The 21,284-nt window shown below is 41.0% G+C and overlaps 1 protein-coding gene across 2 annotated transcripts; it reads right to left on the bottom strand.

Annotated features, from left to right (window-relative positions):
* Nucleotides 1–1,591: 1,591 nt before the first annotated feature.
* On the bottom strand, nucleotides 1,592–20,959 carry CDC16 (cell division cycle 16). Of its 2 annotated transcripts, XM_083501472.1 has the most exons (18): nucleotides 20,783–20,959; nucleotides 19,153–19,207; nucleotides 17,599–17,696; nucleotides 16,853–16,891; nucleotides 15,699–15,839; nucleotides 15,117–15,276; nucleotides 13,298–13,392; nucleotides 11,987–12,120; nucleotides 10,224–10,303; nucleotides 7,998–8,047; nucleotides 6,932–7,005; nucleotides 6,544–6,669; nucleotides 6,004–6,156; nucleotides 5,399–5,462; nucleotides 5,002–5,063; nucleotides 3,652–3,787; nucleotides 3,456–3,546; nucleotides 1,592–2,369 (listed from the first exon to the last, which is right to left on the bottom strand). In XM_083501472.1, the coding sequence occupies exons 1-18, from the start codon at nucleotides 20,828–20,830 to the stop codon at nucleotides 2,104–2,106; spliced, it is 1,872 nt and encodes a 623-aa protein (XP_083357598.1). In that variant the 5' UTR covers nucleotides 20,831–20,959; the 3' UTR covers nucleotides 1,592–2,103. The 2 variants fall into 2 exon arrangements, with proteins under 2 accessions (XP_083357598.1, XP_083357599.1); XM_083501473.1 differs by lacking the exons at nucleotides 19,153–19,207; nucleotides 20,783–20,959 and adding an exon at nucleotides 18,897–19,030.
* Nucleotides 20,960–21,284: the final 325 nt, after the last annotated feature.

The raw sequence follows: 21,284 nt of genomic DNA, 5'->3' as shown, positions 1-21,284 counted from the left end.
CACAATAACAGGAAATCACGTATTGAGACATTCAATAGCAGCAGAACAGATCTAAGTGCAAAAACCCTACCTGCTGCCTTTTACAGAATTCTTGTGCAAGAGCAGCTCTCCCCCCCCCCGTTCATTTTGCTGTTTTGCATAATGAGGAATGGGTGGGGGCTCTCCAGATGTCACTGGGCTCCTGATTTCCCTCAGCTCCAGCTTACAAGGCCACAATGCTTGGGGATCAGGAGAGTTTGTAATCCATCAACATCTGGACAGCTGCCTCAACTGGTTCCCCATCCCTGATAAGAGATTATGTTAAAGAAGCATAATGTGATAAGCAGTCCTTTCAGTTCAAAAGGCTCACTTTAGAAATGTGGCTGGCAAAAAATATTATTGAGCAAAGTACATTAATATGCAGTGACCTTAGTTTTGAATTAGGGAATTGAAGGTGGGCAGCACAAAATAAGCATGACATAGCCACACCACCAGGTAAACACCCCCTACAACATGCCATAGAAATGAGTCTCATTGTCAAGCACACTGCCCTATGTTGCCTCACCACAGCAATTCATAATTATTAGGCTGCAAATGTTGTAAGCACGACACATTGTGTGCCTTCAATACTCTAGTTTATCCAGCATCTCCCTTTAAGTATTAATGTAGAATACTGTAAGAATGTTTTCAAAGTGGATTGGGGATTTGCTGTAACTTCTTGTAGTTCTGGGCTGTATGTGTGCAGCGTGTTTCCACCTTTGGGGTTTGAAGCCAAGTATGTAATGTTAACTAACCACAATCCATTTGTAGTAGTTTATTGAGAAATACTTTTGTTTGATATGCTCCCATCTGATTTGAAAGCGTAAGCAGCAGTTAAGCTGTAGTGTGCACCTTTGAGTCAGCCATTGTGCATGTGTAGACAACAGTTTGACTGAAGAGTTATGTGCAGGGAAATAAATTCGGTAATGCTCATTGGGTGAAGACATGTTGCCTACCTCCCTCTCTGGTGTGCACAGCAACATAAAGTGACTTGAAACACAGTGGCTGGAAACAACCTCACTGCATTTTAAGCCACTAATGTGTATACAGTGGTAACTTGGGTTACAGACGCTTCAGGTTACAGACTCCGCTAACCCAGAAATAGTACCTTGGGTTAAGAACTTTGCTCAGGATGAGACATCGTGCGGTTGCAGCAGGAGGCCTCATTAGCTAAAGTGGTAGCTCAGGTTAAGAACAGCTTCAGGTTAAGAATGGACCTCCAGAACGAATTAAGTTCTTAACCCAAAGTACCACTATATAGCCTAGATAGGTGACGATAAGAAGCCTCTTGCGCCAGGAAACCATCAAAGCACACTCCGAGGCTCCCAAGAGTACACTGGATCTGCCACACATCTAATGTCCTAAAAGTGCAGCTTTTAGGAGACAGCCTCATGAGTTAAATTTGGATCTGTGGATTCTAATTAGGCCTACAGGCTGAAGGATCCCTATGCCTGTTGTAAAAGTTTGTAGCGCAGCAGCACCTGAATTTTCATTTAACCAATAACCTGTGTTTGGATGTAACTCGTGTCAGGAAGATAGTGTGAAGAAGCAGTAAGGAATCTGAAATGACAAATGAGGCTAGACAAGAGTATTTACTTCCACACTTAAGACTTGGCAACAATTAAATTGGGGGGGGGGATGCATTCAAGTGATAAGAATAATTTTTTACAATTGTGGGTATGAGTCAAACAAAGCAATGAAAACTTTAATTCTGGTTTAAAGAATAAAATATAGTATCAAATCATCAATTTTGCAGGGGTTGTTATGACACATATTTAACATGTAAATAGAGAAAGTTAGAAAGCCAAGGCAGGAATTCATCAGCTCTTTGACACAGAAACAAACATGTTGTAAACTAAGTATTTTTCAACATTCACAGTCTTCTTTAGTAACAGAAATCACAGGATGCAGTGAAGAGTTTAAAAATACATATGACTATTTTGCATAATAAAATTGGTATGAACAAACACACTGTCACACTGTCACAGTCGTGGGCAGTTCTTTGATGTCAACAGCAGTTGAAGAAGGCATGAGGTGACAAAAATGCACATTACACGATGATGAATCTATTCTAGCATTTTAAAGTCAAGTACTGTGATCTGACATTGATGTTTCTAACATCATATCACTTTCATTCATTTCAATTTCAAAGGTTTCATCCAATGGAGGGGGTGCTTCCGTAGTTCTCCTCTGATGTGGTGCTTCCACTGCCATGATACTACTTTCTTCTAAGGTTTGCTTTTCTATATCAAACTCCAGTACGTCCCACGCAGGTGAAATAATGTTCTTTAATGTCTTCATAGTATGCACATCAAAGTCATAGCATCTTAATTTATCCTTAATTGCAGTTCCTGAAAGAGATTGTTAATTTCCGCCATGAGATTACTTCCATGTAAAAATACTATTTCTGTCCAGTCCCATTGACTCTTAAAAGACGAAGTTCACTATCTCTAGAATCACAGAACTGGAAGGGACCACAGGGGCCATCAAGGACACCCCTCTATTATTCATTTTTTACTTTATTATTACATTTTTATCCCACTCCCCCCCCCCAGGTGCTCAAGGTGATGTACATGGTTCTGCTCCTTTCCATTTTATCCTCACAACAGCCGTGTGACGTGGTTTAAGCTGAGAAACGGTGACTGGCCCAAGGTCATCCAATAAGCTTCATGGCTGAGTGAGGATTTAAACACTGGCCCTAAATACATCATATTGACTGTAACCTGTAGGTCTTTAGATAATTAAGAATGCACACAGTAATTCCTATGTCAAGAAAGTTAATCTTCTGTTGGTTTTTATTTTATGAAACAGTGGCAGCATCATCATTAAACTTTGGCAATTGCAATGGTGAAAGAACTGCATGCAATGCATACTCTACTGCATAAAGGTAAAGGTACCCCTGACCATTAGGTCCAGTCGTGGCCGACTCTGGGGTTGTGGCACTCATCTCGCTTTATTGGCCGAGGGAGCCAGCGTACAGCTTCCGGGTCATGTGGCCAGCATGACTAAGCCACTTCTGGTGAACCAGAGCAGCGCACAGAAACACCGTTTACCTTCCTGCTGGAGCGGTACCTATTTATCTACTTTGCACTTTGTGCAAAGATTCCTGTCTGAATCCATGGAGAGCTATGACTAGTTAGTGGTGGACAGCTTAGCTAGACAGTGCTAAGCTAGGTGAACCAATGGTCTGACCTGGTGTAAGCAGCCTCCCTCTGTTCTTAAACCAAGCTGTAATTTCTTACCAAAATAATTTAATAAAGCCATTGACCTTCTGCCTTCTGGGGGACTCAGCAAATGGATTACTAGTGATAAGTGTGCCAGTGCTCTTCATGGAAAAAATATGCTAATGCTCTTCGTGAATGCACATCTGTACTGACAACCGTAGTGCTGTGGGAACATTTGAATAGCTATAGAGCAGTAACAAAATTGCAGCTTACCAATGTAGGCTTCAGAATCACCAATATACATTTCTATGCAATGTCCAAGCATAGTCACTGAAAACGTATCATCTCTTCTAAGACCAAGGGCCTGATTAAAAAGGACAAATTACAAAATCAAGAAAAGTGAAAGATCATACTGAGCACATCAAGCTTGACACCAATTCCCCCCCGCAATTTTATAAAGATTACATACTGTATGAAAATAATCAATTGCACTTTCAAAATTTCCCATCAGACTGTGAATGTATCCAATGGAAGAATAAGTAGAAGCATTCTGAGGAATCAACACTAGAGCTTGACGATGGTATTCGAGAGCTTCTTCATACTTCCTATTAAGAAAAACATGGATAAGGATAAATAATAATAATAATAATAATAATAATAATAATAATAATAATAATAATAATATATTATTTATACCCCGCCCATCTGGCTGGGTTTCCAACAGAACACTAAAATACAATAACCTATTAAACATTAAAAGCTTCCCTAAACAGGGCTGCCTTCAGATGTCTTCTAAAAGTTTGGTAATTATTTTTCTCTTTGACATCTGGTGGGAGGGCGTTCCACAGGGCGGGTGCCACTACCGAGAAGGCCCTCTGCCTGGTTCCCTGTAACTTGGCTTCTCCTAGCGAGGGAACCGCCAGAAGGCCCTCGGCGCTGGACCTCAGTGTCCGGGCAGAATGATATTGTTTCATTCACATTATTAGGAAATACAAATAGTAAACAATTGGCCATAAAAAAAACACATGGTACACTGGTCTGGTTCAGATGTTAAAGCACCCTCCTAACATGGAAGGTAATCTCAGCAGAAGTTCTCCTGGCCATTTCAAAGAATCTCAGCTTAGCATTCCATGCAAACCAGGAATACTGGTTAAAAACAAACAATGGCTATTTGTTCAACAAGCTAATTTTAAACCATGGGTTATGAAGCTGGCTTTTAAATAAACCACTGGATTCACGCTGTAAGGTGAACAAAGCTGAAATTATTTAAAACTGAAAATAAGCTCAGCAGTAGTCTTCCTACCACCTGCATGAGAAAAGAGGAAAGGAGGGAGTGCACAAGCCTGACATTTCTTTTGCGATGCTTGTCCTACGTGCTACTAAAACAATGGCTTAGCATTCACGCAAACCAGCCCACAGGGTGAAAAGAAGAACGCAGAAGGAAGGAAGAGAAGCTGTGAGATGAGGTGGGCCGGGCGGGAGGTGTGTAAGTAGGTTTTGGAAAACTTTATCTATGAATTTTGAAGGACAATGCAGTTTCACATCCTGGCCTCAGGAACTCTATGCAGTACCTCAGGTCTCTGAGCTTTCACTGTTCTATCATAAAGACTAGGAAGCTTGCTTTTTAAAAAATGCAATAGCTGAGATGTTTACAATACCATATTCCACAATACATTCCATTTCAATATATAATATGAACATGCCAGATAATAAATATAATTAAATGCATACAGAAGGTTCAGTAAAACTGGAATGCCATACCATTTAAGGATAAATACTTAAAATACTAAGTACTGGTAAAAATCGCTGTTCCACTTACTTAAGCTTTCTGCATACATGCCCCAGATTATTCAATAAAGGTTCCCACTTGTCAACCGTCACCTGCAAGACAAGCATCACATCTAAAGACAAAATTTTAATGCCTCTAAAACAAAATATTGATTGAAGTAAACAAGCTATTCCATTGGCTGATTAAAAAAAATATCAACACCCATGCACCAAAGGATGACTTGCTATTTGAAAACTTTTGTGCAATACCATAGGTGGGAAGGTGGTGATCTGCATATATATTGCTTCTGGGATATGGGTAGCTTTTAAGCAGAATGCTTGGTGGGATTCTTCAAATAGCACTTTGGGGTCCTACTTTCAAAACACAAACAGCTGAGATGAAATTATGGCCAACTCCATATCTATATCTATAAATAAAAATAAAATACCTCATTTCCAATGGCTTTGATCTTTTCTAACGCATCAAGAAACCACTTTTCTGCAGTTTTCCAGCTGAAAGAAAATAAGATAAAACACATTTAGAGGTCTATGTCTTATGCATATGTCTCTTCAAATTAACAGCTTATCTATTTTATTACCTATAGGGCCTTGCGTACAGAAAATGCCATTAACATGCAGCATTGAAAGATGCCTATGGGATCTCTCTCTCTTTTTTAAAAAAGGCAGAGATGTATGTGTTTTGTTAATGATGCTTACTGTTCCAATGTAAAAATAATTCCCATGAGATACAAAAGCAGTGCTAAGTACTTAGCTGTTTTTTGAAAACCGCATCTGAAGGAAAAAATAATATATTTCCTAAACTACAGTTATCAGTGACTGTGATAAGTGGTGTAACTGCCATTGCATTGTCAACATGATATAGTTTATATATGAAATAGTTGAAGTGACACATTAATACTAGTACTAAGTTCATTAAGTGCACAAGTGGGCAGTATAATGGTTTCTAGGTTTTGGAGGGGGAGCTAACCAAGAAAGGAAATTATGTGCAGATATCTGGTACAAAGACAACCCAAAGTTAAAAATAGTAACTTACTCTCCATTTTGAAATGCTACCACTCCAACTTCATGCATCACAAAAGGGTCTTCGGGTGCAATACTTAAAGCTTGGCTGAAAAACCGCTCAGCTAATTTTGAGTTGTTGGTCAAGCCGTACTCCAGCCCAATATACAGCATTGGCAAATGACAGCTACAAAAATAAAGAACACAAACAGTAATTTTTAAAAAACAAAGACATGAGGACATTTAAGGCAGCACTGCATTTCATTTAAACAACTCTTTGATCTATAGTTTTAAAAATACTGCAAACACTTAAATGAGGGGGGGAAAGACAGAATAGTTAAGTTTCCTTGTTTTGACAAGCATATCCATAATATTGCACTAGTAACTAATGTAAAGCTTACTTTCTAAGAGAAATATTAATTTCGCTGCAAGCACTGAATACATCTCTGATGGCAGATGTTTTCCCAGTAAATTATTATTTTTGTTTATTTTTCATCTAATATTAATACCCTTTGGGCTAAGATGGTTTTATTGGACTACATCCCTATTTCCTGGCAATCTAATTTTGACCTACCCTTTCATCAGCTGGGCTGCAGTGAAGTAAGCAGCCATTGCTTGGTCATGCTCACTTTCAACTGCAAATGAGTGCCCATATGCTATCCATGCTGGTCCATATGTTCTCTCAAGGGTGGTGGCTTTGCTGAAACATAAAAACCAGGTACGTGAAATAAGAGCCAACGAAACCTGCAATGCTAAATGTAATGCTTAAAGCTGTAACTCTGAAGTACAACTACTCCGGGAATAGTTATTGACTGAAGTGTGCCAATTCCAGTCTTCAGGCATACAGAAGGTTGCCTGGACCTTACTTAGTTCAGCAGTGCTAACACAGTACAAGGTTTCCTAAAATGGTAAACTTGCAAGACAGCAACCCTTAGGACTACAGAAGACAAAGTGAAACTTACCTAAGGTATCTTCTGGCGTGCTCATTTTTATGGCCAACCATAAGATAATAACATCCTACAGCAAACCAGGAGACCTAATGGCCAGATAAAATTCAAGACACGTTAAAGCACACTACTGATATGACAAGTTTGTATGACCAAGTAAGCCAAACTATGGCTTACTGAGACTGTGCAAACATGCAAACATTCTGTGCCGTGCTGAGTAAGAAAAAGGTTTGGCTTAGCATGTTGTTTGAACTGCAACTTGCAGTTAAGCTCTCTCCTCACTAACCACAAGCAGTAGCCCAAAATAAGCCTTGGTGCAGCAGTAAGAAGGACCAAGGAGAAGGAAGGTGGCTGCAAGCTATTTTCCATGGATCCGGATTGGTAAGCCTTGGTTTGGCTTACTGTGTCATGAAAACAAGGCCAGTGTACGGGATCGGTTCCATTTAAAATGTAGGAACATCGTGGGTTCAAGCAAACAGCATTAGAAACACGTTCCTTTATTATCACTTTTTTCAAAAGGTAGCAAAGAGACATGTATCAATTAACCAACCTTTCAGCAAGTGCAACAAGTGCTCTGCATTTATCAACATTTTATCCCTTTCCCAAAGGAAATGGTTTGCTGGACTGTTTCCTTATTTTTGTGGCACGGAGTCCACAATATTTTGTGGCTGAGAAAATGTGACTTTGTTGAGCAGCAGGTATACAATTTGTGATTGTCAGTGCAGTGCGCACTGTGGTTCAACAACTTGTGGATAGCTAATTTGATTCCATGTGTGATGAGTAGTACAATCCCTTTTCTACCATGCCTACTCTATTTGTGAAATTTTAAAGATTGGGGTGTGTGTGTCGAAGGCTAAGCATTTTATGTACCATTAAGCTGAGGAATATTCATGTAGCCTATACAGAAAAGTGGTACTACCAATAAGGCTAACATTATAATAAACTATTCATTACCATAATAATGGTAATAACATTTCACTTTAGATGTATATGCCACTATATGGGTCCTAACCTTACTTTTAAACTTTTTTTATGGTATTCATAGCACATTTATGAAACAAAGAAGAGAAGTACAACTTACAGGATTATTTGGGTACAAATCCACCAGTTTATGGGAAAGGTAGAAAAGTTCTAGGAAGAAGAAATATATTTATGTTAAACAATAGTATATATGTAGCAGTTTGTGTTGAATGTTGATAAAATAAAGTGTTATGCCTTTTTGTTCACATTTTTATTGGATTGAAAATTATAATCAGAATAAAGCTGTGAACTGTTTCTCTCAAACTATCCCATATAATATATTCTTATGTTTTCAAGTCTATTTTCAAAGGCGCTCATTCATAAGTCTTGCTAAGGCAAACTATGGTTTACCAAAACCATGCAAATGTGTTGGCTCTTGGAGACGACGGGCACCCGTTTTGCTTCTTGACAGTCCTTTAACCATAGTATGGCATGGCAGCCATACTTAGCATGCCATGTGAACCCAGGATTTTGGCTAAGGTCTCCACATTAACCATAGAGCAAACCTGGGCTAGAGTTCATGGCTAAGGAGGAAAGATCTTAATCACAATCCTGCATTTGGGCATCACCATGGTTTAGCCGTTACATGCTAAAAGTTCTGGGCAGGTGGGGGAGATCTAGGAGCCAGGACATTTGCGAGGTCCTAATGAGTCCGAATGAGTCGTAATGAGGTCCTAATGAGGGGACGCAGGTGGCGCTGTGGGTTAAACCACAGAGCCTAGGACTTGCCGATCAGAAGGTCGGCGGTTCGAATCCCCACAACAAGGTGAGCTTCCGTTGCTCGGTCCCTGCTCCTGCCAACCTAGCAGTTCAAAAGCACATCAAAGTGCAAGTAGATAAATAGGTACCACTCCAGCAGGAAGGTAAACGGCATTTCCATGCGCCACTCTGGTTCGCCAGAAGCAGCTTAGCCGTGCTGACCACATGACTCGGAAGCTGTACGCCGGCTCCCTCGGGCCAATAAAGTGAGATGAGCGCCGCAACCCCAGAGTTGGTCACGACTGGACCTAATGGGCAAGGGTCCCTTTACCTTTACCCTAATGAGTCACAGTTGGCTTACCATGCCATATGAACCAGGCCACTGACAGCCACTCTAGCCTGGTTGGCATGTTAACATAAAATATTCCGTAGACAATTTTAACATAACATGTTATGGTTTAGTATAGTAGCTTTTGCATTTAGTAGTGTTGTTTCCAGTTTTCTTTACAATAGGAAGCCAACTTTGTCGCTAGGAACAAGGTAATCAGTAGTCCTCATCCCTTGGGTTGGGCCTTCCACTGAGAAAGATTTAACATTTCATTGAACTATTTTCCACTACGGATGACTCACTGTTACAATTTTTTTCCTGGCTCTCCATTGAAAGCATACACATTTCCCCCTTAAAAATTAAAAAGGAGGAATTAATTTAAAGTAGTGTGTATAATATTAACTACTTAAGTAGCATCTGAATAACTGCAAATTATAAAGGCGTAAAATGCGAATATACTGTCTAACAGGATGAATAATTTTCTGCCTTTAAATGAGAAAATGGACTCATTTCTATTGCAGAACCAGCAGAAATGTGTAGCAGGAAATCATCAATGAAAGAGTGAAATATTGCTATATTAATTTTAGTTAATATCAAATCCATCATATATGGATTAACACACAAATATGGGTCTTTATGCTTTCTTTACGACTACCCATCAATATCTGCCTACAAAATCTCATATTTTATTTATTTATTAAGGCTTGCCTTCAATGCGGCTTGTCTAGGAGAGGAACAGACTTCTACCCATGCAGCAGGACCTCACCTTCTCTTGCTTCCTCCTGCAGGTCCCCATGTATCCTAAAATTCTGCTCCAAAAAGCTGAGACACCCCCCGGAGCAGATTTTGGGGGTGTGCAGGAGGAAGGAGTTGAGGGTTAAATCCTGTTGAATGAGTGAAAAATCTGCTTGTTCTGTGTTGAATTCTGGCCTATGCAGCCAATCCTTCCTCCAGGTGGCAAGACATGGTTCTCTCCTATACTATTTTATTTTCACAACCACTTTGTGAAATAGGTTAGGCTGAGATTTAGAGACTAACCAACACCACCCAGTGAGCTTCAGGGTGGAGTGGAAATTTGAGCACAGCTCTAGAACCCTGGTCCTAGTTCTACTCACTACACCATGCTAGCTTTTAACTCCTGAATTAGAGCTGAAAGGCCTATTCAGGAGTCAGTGCAAAATATAAAAAAATAAATAAAAATAGACCAGGAATCCCTTTAAAAATAAGTAATATTCAATTTGTATTAAAACACCTTCTCACCATTTGCTTTATTCAGCTCCACAAGTGTCCCAATATGCACAGGTAAACAACTGGCATGGAATGGATCCTTTTCCATCACTCTAAAAATAAGCGGAAATAAAAACCCTCAAAGGACAGTAACTTAATAAAAATTGAGGCGCAATTAGATCATTGCTATTGAAAAATATGGTAGAATTGTTTATTACTCTGTATCCTTCCCATCATTCAAAGTACTCCGAGAGGCACTAAAATACTGTAGTTTTCAGCTCCAGATATTAAGGTTCTTCCCCCCTCCCCATCAAATTTAAATAGGAATATAGAAAGGTGCTCTATACTGAATCAGACCATTAATCCATTTAGCTGAGTATTGCCTACAATGACTGGCAATGAGCAGCTCTTGAGGGTTTCAGGCAGGAGTCTCTCGCACCCACACCTGGAGATATTCGGAAACTGAACCCAGGACATTCTGAACACAAGGCAAAGGCTGGACCACTGAGCCACGGTCCTTCGCCGCTAGAGAAAGAAGATCAGACTCAGCATTCACTCAACAGGAGGCTCCATCCAGTCATGACTTGCTGACAAATGTTATCTGCGAATATAGTCATACCTTGGAAGTCGAATGGAATCCGTTCCGGAAGTCCGTTTGACTTTCAAAATGTTTGAGAACCAAGGCGCGGTTTCTGATTGGCTGCAAGAAGCTCCTGCAGCCAATCAGAAGCCGTGGAAGCCGCGACAGACGTTCAGGTTCCAAAGAACGTTCACAAACTGGAACAGTCACTCTGGGTTTGCGGCATTTGGGAACCAAAACATTAGTCTCGCAAGGCGTTTTCGACTTCCAAGGTATGACTCTACTATTTTACCTTGCTAGACATACTGTACACTTAAAAACACAATGTGTGAAATAGCTTTCTATGTGCCCTGCTTAAAGTTGTCCATTTCCAAATGCACATATTTGGTAAATGAATAGCTAAACCCAGAGCTGGGGAACCTGTGGCCCTCCAGATGTTGCCAGACCACAATGGATGAAGGAATGGATGAAATTTAAAGACTATTTAGTTAAATTTAGTTTATTAAGCTAAGATAACTTAATTGGAAAAACTTGCAAATACCAGAGAGGCTTAGGATTTAAATATGTGATGTTAGAGAATAATATGTTTAAAGTTAAAATGAAAAGAAAGAATGATGTTAAGTGATTAAGTTAATTTTATGAGAAATTTGGTTTTGGAAAACTGTTACAATGATATACAATGAAACTCAGGCAGGGGAACTCGAGGAAGTCACCCAACAATGTTACTAAGATTGGATTAAGTACAGTTAAGATTTATGTTTGTTTGTTTCAAAATTTTGGAAAATCAATAAACAAAATTGAAAAAAACAAAAACCTCAACAACTTGCACTATCCCCAACCACTGTCCCTGCTGGCAGCAGTTTATGGGAGTTGTAGTCCAGCAATATCTGGGGGACAAAACCTCTACAACCCTGATCTTATCTCATCAAAATTGTCATACAAGACACTTCAATGCGCCGAGCCCCAAACATTTATCCCCCAAACCTTTAGTAAAAGACCGAGAAAAAGCTAACAGGCAAGGTGTAACTGATACAATGACAGCTGGCGGGATTCCAAACGGTAGCGACCAACAATTAAGACATCCAGGCTTTACACTCATCTCTGCTCTATGAAAAGATGCTTTCAGTAAAGAGTGAACAATTATCTACTGGCTTCCACAATTGAGTGGTTTCAAATAAATGCTATTTCGTAACAGGCTGGTGATATATGTACTTACAGAGAAGTGAGCTTATAGCACATCTTGAAATCGCAGTTATAGTAATGCCTTTCTGCTAAAGACACGACGACATCCAGATTATCTTGAAGACCATCTACAGATTCAGGGATCAACGTTTCACTGGGTTTATTATACTGAAAGAGAGAAGAAATGCCAATAGAGAACCATGTGGTTGCTCAGATCCATAATACCATTATTGCTAGAGGGCAATGACATACCTCCCCCCGCCCCTATTAGACTTTGGTTCAGAAGCTTCCACTTTGTCTGGAAAGGTGGCTGGCAAGACCTAACAAGATAGCAAGAACCAGCAAATGCATTTTTCTCTAACACCTTCTTTTCAGATGGATGAGGGAGTGTCCTTGTCCATTAAACTGCATTCTTAAGCCAAACAAGGCCATGCTGTATCACCTATCAGTTGGCTATGGAGTGCCCTGAGACAGGGTATTGCCATTTTAAAAAACAGTGTAAAAGCCTCATAAATTCAAGCAGTCCTATTGTTAAGGGTGGCGACAGGGGTGGGGCAGAGATTGCCATCCTTTCTGTTCACATGAAAGACAATCTACCATGATCATTCCATTCTTCCATGGGTCTTTGTTTCTACAATAATAGCCAGATTGCTTGAATAGACCTAGATGGTTTAGGAGGTAGTCTTCTCACACAATGAGGGTGGGAGTAGGGAAAAGGCAGCTAGAGCTGCCCTTCCTGCTATTCATATCAACAGCTATGTATTACAGGGTAAACATTTGCTGTGAGAAGCCTGTTGTACTAGTAGAGGCTCCCTGCACAATTAAGGTTCTAATCTGTGCAGGGAGCCTTCATGAGTATAGCAGACTTGCTGCTGCAGATGTTTGCCCTTCAATGCATGACAAGTGGCAGGGAAGTGTGATGGCAACACAGTGAAAGGCGCATAGCTAGCAAGGGAATCTATGCTCTCCACTGATGAGGTTCTAATTGTGTGAGGAGCAGAGTACTTGTGTAGGGCTACAGAGTTTTCCAAATGATAATCTGAACCTGATCTTAGCTTTATATTTTGAAAATTGCATTGTTTCCATTATAGCCATTATGACCCTTCTAGAATTATTAAATACATATAGTATATCATATTTGGATACACTGAAAGCTTTTGAGGGTGAATTCTGATTAATAAATAGTATGCAAGGTCACAATAACTGATGCTAAACTGCTAAGACACAAAAAGAAGCAAATCGTAGGTCCTAAGATGCAAAATATAGGCTATTGGTTACATTAACGTATATGTAACAGAATGTTATCAAATTTACATTTGAATCTTTTAAACTACAGTACTATTACCTTTTTTAATTTGTTCTCAAACAGAAAATGTAGCAATACTACTTCTTCTTCTGTACACTGTTTTCCTAGAGGTAGAGATTCCAGCAGCTCTTTTTCTGAACACATCAGTTACAAAAGTGAATTCCAGAAGAATGGTAGAGAATAATAAAAACAAAATAAAACATCAAACATTAAAAACTTCTCTAAATAGGGAAGGTAAGTGATACAATATACTTTGTGGCATTGTATTTGTATGGTGTAATTCATATGGATCAAATGACACATTGTTTGGAATGAAATTTATACAATGGTATAAATGTGGTGCGTTATTGTGATGCTTTTTCACTGAACATGAGATTTGTGGCAGGAGCAGTGCTCAGGTAAAAATGTTTCAACTGCTACCACATACAGCATCATAAAACATGTTGCATTGAGATATAAGGTTCTGATATACAGTCAGTCTGTCTAGAGAATTAGGAACACTCTGCTACTTCCTATGTATGTTTACCTGTCTTTGTCTATTCTGCTGGGAGCTGCCCAGAGTGACTGGGGAAACCCAGCCAGATGGACAGGGTATAAATAATAAAGTTATTATTATTATTCTATAAACATGTCTCCAAAACTTTTAGAACCTGTGCTTCCCTTCTGAATTTCCTCTGCCCTGTGCCTTTCTCCTCTCTCCTGTCCTGCAAATCTTACAATCTGACACCAATAACCCATTCCAGAAGTGAGCATGTGGAGTTATGTGCCATCATATGCAGTTATGTATAATCGATAGATTTGATTAGCAGTGGAAAATAGCAGGGAAAAAGATTTCCCCCCTAAAAATCCACATTCAGCAGCACTTCCTTTTTGGGATGATAAATAGCAGAGATGTGAATCAGTGTCTTTTTTTCCCAGGGAGGCATGAGATCTACCCAGATCTTAGCTGGTAGGGTCGAAGGTTCCTAGAAATTCTCTCTCTCTTCCTGTAATTCCTTCTGCCTTAGAAACACCATACCCAAAAAGGGAGGCTTGCTTCATAATTTAATAAACACTAGCCTGTCCATTGCAGGGAACAGTAGAGAAGCAGGGTGAAAATGGCCTTCATATGCCAGTTTGAAGGCTGTATTTTATATTCGGACTGATGAAATGCCTATCACTATGGCAGAAAAGAAGTAAAAGAGGGTTTGCAGGATCACCATCAGTGGGGAAGGTGCTGCTGGTTTTACCCCAACTGCAGCACTGCCTTCAAATTCATTTTCATGGGGGAAATTGTTTAATGAACTTTAGCCATTTGCTAATACAAGGAAGGGAAAGTAAAGAGTACCGCATTCATGGGCGCAACTGAGCTGAGGGCTACCACACTGAGCATGTTGCTATCACATGATGGCAGCAGTGCTGGCTGAGGATCCAGTAGATCCCGTGTCAGCCCAGCCTTTCCTCCACAAAAACACCCTGCTTTGGAGCATTCTGAAGTCTACAGCCACTAGGAACACCACTGCTGGCATCTTCCATCCAAACTCTGTTTGGATGGGCACACAGGGATGCTCCACAGTGACCGGACTTCCCTGCCAGGGGCAGAGTTGCCTCATTAGTGGAGGCTGGTGGCACCAGACAGTGCTGGGCAGGGGGACACCTCCGCTTCAAAAACAAAACATAAAAAACCTCCAGCAAGGAAGATTGTGAGTTTGAGCTGCTCTGTCGGCTTTGGAGAATAACCAGCAAAATTGATTTATTTTGAAAACTGGTATCTCTATTCAATGGCTGATATAATTTAATATTTTGTTGACTAAAACAGTTTTTTGGACAAAGAGAAATAATGTTTTAAAACTGGAGGGGTGATGAGAGTTCTCCAAACCTTCTTCTGCTGTCAGCATATGGTGTGATGTTAAAAGGTCAAATGCTTCGAAGCAGTAAACATCGAGTTTCAAGGCCTCTTTGTAGCTGAATGTTGCCAGGGTTCTGTTATCAAGTGCATCATAGATCTTCCCACGCAAAAGGCAAATAGAGCTCTTGATCTGATGGGAAAGAATAGGTGGAGGTCAGAGAAAGAATTGGTGTTTGCAGTTTGATTCTGAGCACAAATGAAAATTTAGAAACAAAAAAATGCATTTTATTCATCAGATTGGACCATTCACACTGAATAAAATTCATAGTTAAGTGTGTTATACATCTGTACAGTGGTTAACCATGGCATAGCCCATGAGGTGTGTACTTGATTCATGTGTGTCTTTACTCTATTTATACAAACACAAACTCTTTTAAAGATGAAATACTTTTTTAAAGCCAAGATGAAATACTGTTTTAAAGCCAAATTTTAAAGACATAACACAAGACTATTGCAAATTAACATCACCACAAAGCCTTCTAGCTACTTTTCCTGCAGCCTTGAATACATCATATGCTTACATTAATTTATACCTGTCAATATGTTACTCACTGAAGATTGTGAAACCTCCCAGTCACTGGAACAGTCCTTTGGACCACTTTCATCCTTACAATATTTTTCGAACAGTCTTTTGTTGATTGGTTCTTCCATGTCAAGAATATCAAGAGCCTGTTGATATTCTTTTGCAGCATACTATACAGAGAAACTCAAAGTTATGTTATGTTTAAAGTGGCAAAAGTACTTTTTTTTTTAAAGAGCTCATCCACCAGCAGGTTATATGCCTTACATAATTCATTCTGAACAACTTTACACATATAAACACACATACCACTTTTGGTTGTTATACAGGCATCCAAAGCCTAAACCCATCTCAACCTCAACATCCACATCCACAGAGTTGCCTCTTTTTTGTTAGTTTCTTTTAGTCCCTTCATTCTCTACTTCCCTTTAAACCTTTGCCACCATACCAAGACTAGCTTTCTGTGCTTATTATTTTGTTCTTCTGTTTCTCACAGAGCCGTCTTTCCTATTGGGCTTACTGGCAAGTTGTGCCAGGGCGCTGGCCTCTCAGGGGTGCCACAGCGAGTGGGGGAGCCGCGTGGCTTTGCTGGCGGCCTCCCCTTTCCCTGCACACCTGCCAGCTGTGCCCTGTCCACCATATGGCTGGTGGGCGTGCAGCTTGCCTCCCAAGCCTCCTCAGGAGGAGAGCGACCCCCACAAAGGCTTAGGATGGTAGCTGCGCCCCACCAACTATATGGCTGGCAGGTTTGCAGCTTCCTTCCCAAGCCTCCGCAGGAGGAGAGCAATCCCTGCAGAGGCTTGGGGGAAGGTTGCCAACTCTGGGAAAGGGGGTAGTGGTGCCGGAGGGATCTTTGAACCACAGCGCCGGGTATGCTTAAGACAGCCCTGGTTTCCCACCCCATTCCTACTGCATATTATTTAGATGTGAGCTTTCAAGAAAGGAACGCGTGTTCCTTTATTCAATAGTGTTCACTGTCCTGAATCTTCAATAAGCACAGCTTTAAAATAATTATAGCATTTAAACTACTATTTGAATTGCAGTATATTTTAAGCTAGCAGTTACAAAATAGTTCAGGTTTTCACATTTCTATCTCAGCTGCAGAAATAATCCCTTCTGCCATGTGATTTTCTTATACATACTGGCTGCTTAGTGAAGAATCATTCTAATGTAAGTAAATACTTACATGACATCTAGCAGCAAGGTATCGACATGCTTCATATAACTAAGGGAGAAATTAAAATTGTTTAAATAATTTTGCACTTCAAAAAGGTATAACTTTTTAAAGAATAAAGATGGTGATGCCTGACATAGCATTGTGATTCTTATACTTTGTACTTTCAATTCATGAGTCTGTTTATCATATTTTGACCAGTTCCTTTAATACATTCTGCATGCCAAGAGTCAACTCTTTCATTGCCTTTCTAACTGAACTGCTCTCTGTCATCTCCCTTCTGCCAACATAGATCCTGCTGACTTAATTAATTTTGAAAGAATCCTATTTATCTATGTATTAAAAGAAATAAAAAATCTAGGAAACAGAAGGAATGTTTTCAATAAAAATTGTCTTATGCTACTTTGCTTTTCTGTAACCACTACCCACCGCTGGCTTCAGCAAGACACCTGTGAGCAAGTTAGCAGTTTGTTACCACTTCTATACTATTTGTATTTCTTACTTTACTCCCATTGCTTCTACAATACTGCAGTATTTGCTTAAGTGCTATCAGCACCTACAATTTCAATAGTTCCTTGTGTTCGATTCCATCTTATCCCCATCTGGTGCTTTGACTATTTTCTCATATGTTACCTATTTCATAAATTATTACAGAAGGTGTAGCAACCAGCATGTCTGACAATGCTCGACTTAGCAACTTGTACAACAAACCAAAAAGGCTAAAATGGAAGAAACAAGACTGGTCTGCAGTATCTTACCTTATCTAGTTTTCTTGACCTAAGGGCATGTGCTGCCCTGTGGTACTGGGCTGTGAGGTAAAGACACTGAGCCAGCCAATAGATATCCTGTGGGTCTTCTAAAAAAGAAATAGCCACACAACTTTATTCAATATGATCTCCCACAAAACTCACGTGCTTTATCTTGCTTGTATGGGATATATTTCGTTCACAGCATGTTAAAAAAACAGCAACACTTAATTTATCAAAAGCAAGTATTTCTATAATGGATAAATTAGGTAAAGGTAAAGGTACCCCTGCCCGTACGAGCCAGTCGTGACCGATTCTGGGGTTTCGTGCTCATCTCGCTTAAGAGGTTGGGAGCCAGCGCTGTCCAGAGACACTTCTGGGTCACATGGCCAGCATGACGAAGCTGCTCTGGCGAGCCAGCACCAGCGCAGCGCACGGAAACGCCGTCACCTTCCCGCTATAAAGCGGTACTTATTTATCTACTTGCACTTAGGGGTGCTTTCGAACTGCTAGGTGGGCAGGAGCTGGGACCGAAAGACGGGAGCTCACCCCGCCGCGGTGATTCGAACCGCCGACCATACGATCGGCAAGTCCTAGGCACTGAGGTTTTACCCACAGCGCCACCCGTGTCCCAATTGATAAATTAAAGAACAATTTTAAAAATCCTATCTTTGTCAACCTGAGAAAAATGTCTAAGCACTAAGTTAAACCAATCCATTAGAATTTTGCATTGCATTTAACAGTTTTTTAGACATAAAGGTGTAAACAATGGCCACATGACTGCATTTTTGGAGATAATGTGCATCAGATATAAGCATTATAAACATTTGCTAGGGAAATAGCAAATTCACTGTCTTTTTTTTTTACACCAATGCAAGCCAGATCAGAGTTACTGTATCTCGATGATGGTGAAACACCACAATGTTGGAAGTTTTTATTAATAAAAATCAGTTATGGGAAATCTCTGCCATACCTCCCCATTTGGCCCACCAGCAGGTTTCCAACAAGTCACACCCTCCTGCTCTGCATGTGATGTTCTATATGACATCAGTTGTAGGGCTGGTAAATATTTCTCTCCCTGATAAAAGTGGGATTTGCAAGCACAACCCATCACCAATCAGCTGACCATGAGTGCCTGCAAAGCGCTACACTATGCAAGTGCTGTTGAAAAGCTGATCATTAATGTTTGCAAAGTGCTGTGCCTTTGCCTGTGCAGTTTGATTTCAAACTGTGCTGGCAAAGGAAAATGGGTCCCCTGATGTCACTGTGAGATACAGTAGTTTGATTTACAGGTGGGCAGACCCACCCACCTGTCAAGCTTTGCCTGCAGGTGGTGGAGCAAGTAAGGATCCATCCTGCTGGCTTGATCCAGTTTCCCACCTCTGCTGTAAATACAGTAGTTCAAAGGTATCAACCCAAGCAATCCAAGCCTGAAAGACATGTCATGGTCATTCTGAAGAAAAATAAACACAGTATAGGAAAGGGAAATTCATTTAGAATACACTCCCCAAAAATAGTTTTAGAAAAGTTGACTGCTGTATAATTAAAGTTAAATATGTAACTTACCATGAGACAAAGAAGCTACTTTATCTGCCCAAAACAGAGCACTTTGATACTGTTGCTGTTTTTAGGGGCAAAGAAAGAACAAGCATTACACATGTTTTTCCTATAACAAATTGTATTGATTACATTTGATTCCCACCCTTTATCCAAGGGACTCCAGGCAACATACATGGTACTCTCCCCTGCTGTCACCTCCTAGTTTTATCTTTTTATCTGCTCTGTGAGGTAGATTAGGCTGAGATAGTGTGACTTGGCCCATGGTCACTCAGAGAATTTTATAGATGAGTGGGGATTTCAACCTATGTCTCCTTAGTCTTTCTCTAACAAAACTGGATTATTGCATATACAAATAAGCAATGAATTTTTACTTGTCCACCAGGAGAGAACCAATCTGGTATTACTATATATACAATCCATTTGATCATTTTGCAAATGAGGAATTGAAGCTAAATGACCCACCCAGAACTATCAACACTTTGAGACACTAAACTATCGCCAAGAGAAGGCCTGTCACTTTATATTGGAAGGGCCTCCTGTATGTTTAACTACAGCATGTCGGACAGAAACTATGCCACTCACTGAAACCGCCTTTCTGCGCTAGAAAAGGCACATAGCTTCTAACAGGTAAGTAATGTGGCAGTGGCAACCAGGGACTGGTAGGGAGAAAGACAAGACAAGTGAACAATAGGTGGAGCCAGAGCCAACAACAGCAGGCACATCTAGCTAATTCTAGTTGGATAGAATCATAGAACCTGTAGAGCTGGAAGGGGCCACGAGGGTCATCTAGCCCAACACCTTGCATGGGCGTAGCCGGGATTTACTGTATGTCGGGGAGAAAGGCTTTATGTTGGCGGGCGGGGCAGAACCGAACTATTAGTTAAGTATTTCTACTCATTTACAGTGGTACTTCGGGTTACATACGCTTCAGGTTACAGTCTCCGCTAACCCAGAAATATTACGTCAGGTTAAGAACTTTGCTTCAGGATGAGAACAGAAATCGTGCTCCGGCAGTGCAGCAGCAGCAGGAGGCCCCATTATCTAAAGTGGTGCTTCAGGTTAAGAACAGTTTCAGGTTAAGTACGGACCTCCGGAACGAATTAAGTATTTAACCCGAGGTACGACTGTACTTAAAAGGGAATGGTGTGGGTTGGGGGAATAAGGTATTTATTTTGCAATGCAGATACTAATACATGGGGCTTCTTTTGCAGACATCTGCACTCAACTTGTGATAATCAGAGTACAGTGCAAAGTTCTTAACCTGAAGCACTATTTCTGGGTTAGCGGAGTCTTTAACCTGAAGCGTATCTAACCACTGTACTTGATTTAGGTCACGACTCCCCTGCAATGCAGGAATCATTTGCCCAACGTGTCCCTCGAACCCACGACCCTGCTGAGATCTGCAGCCTTAGGAAGTGGCAGCTGACTGCCTGCACCAACCCTTAGGCTGGCTGCAAGTAAAAAGAAGGCAGGCAATGGGGGGGGGGGGTTGGAGAGGAGGGTGAGCTGAGGCTGAGGCTGAGCTTCCCATCCAAAAAAAGAGTGGGCGTCGTTGGCGGCCAAGGAGCGACGTTGGGGACCCCGAGAGAACGACGCAGGGGGGAAGCGTCTCCCCACCTTTCTCGCCTTGGCTCACCTGGTCTATGTACTGCCTCACCCGCTTCCGGAGGCGTTCCAGGTTCATTTCTCCGCAGAGACCCCTCGGGGGAAGCCGGACGGCGAAGCCGCCTCCGCTGTCTCGCCTCGAGCTCCTTCCCGTTAAACAACCGCCGCTCGCGGCTCCTCTGACAAGGTCCGTCCGCAATAGCGCTCCCCCGCGACATCGCCTCGGTGCAACAGTCATAATTGCACCCTCGGAAACGCCGGCCCTGCGCGCGACGTTCCGGCAGTTCCTCGAGGCGTGGAAAATACAAACAAACCGCTGGCGTTTTAAAATTTGCACAGAGCGACCTACGGGGGCGGGGTAAAGTATTGTTTAGGCGGGCGACGGGGTTATCGCTGCTGTTGATATTGGTTTTTCCGTATGCCCCCCCCCCGATCTTATGAAATATTGGTTTGTTTATATTTATTGGATGGATTGATTTATATACCGCCCTTCATCAGGGTGGTTCACAGACAGAGACTGATTTAGGATTGAT

This window comes from Podarcis liolepis, assembly GCF_965112155.1.
Source record: "Podarcis liolepis genome assembly, chromosome: 4".
Classification (NCBI taxonomy): Eukaryota; Metazoa; Chordata; class Lepidosauria; order Squamata; family Lacertidae; genus Podarcis; species Podarcis liolepis.
The sequence above is the reverse complement of the archived record's forward strand: the minus strand, read 5'-3'. Positions and strand labels throughout refer to the sequence as shown.

Bases quoted from the DNA above. Each gene is read 5' to 3' on its own strand.
- CDC16 (XM_083501472.1), bottom strand. From the start codon at position 20,830: ATGAACCTGGAACGCCTCCGGAAGCGGGTGAGGCAGTACATAGACCAG. The intron at 15,840-16,852 runs GTAAGTATTTAC...TTCTCTGTATAG, and splicing joins ACCTTGCTGCTAGATGTCAT to TATGCTGCAAAAGAATATCA. The intron at 3,788-5,001 runs GTAAGTGGAACA...TTTTCTTAATAG, and splicing joins CATGTATGCAGAAAGCTTAA to GAAGTATGAAGAAGCTCTCG.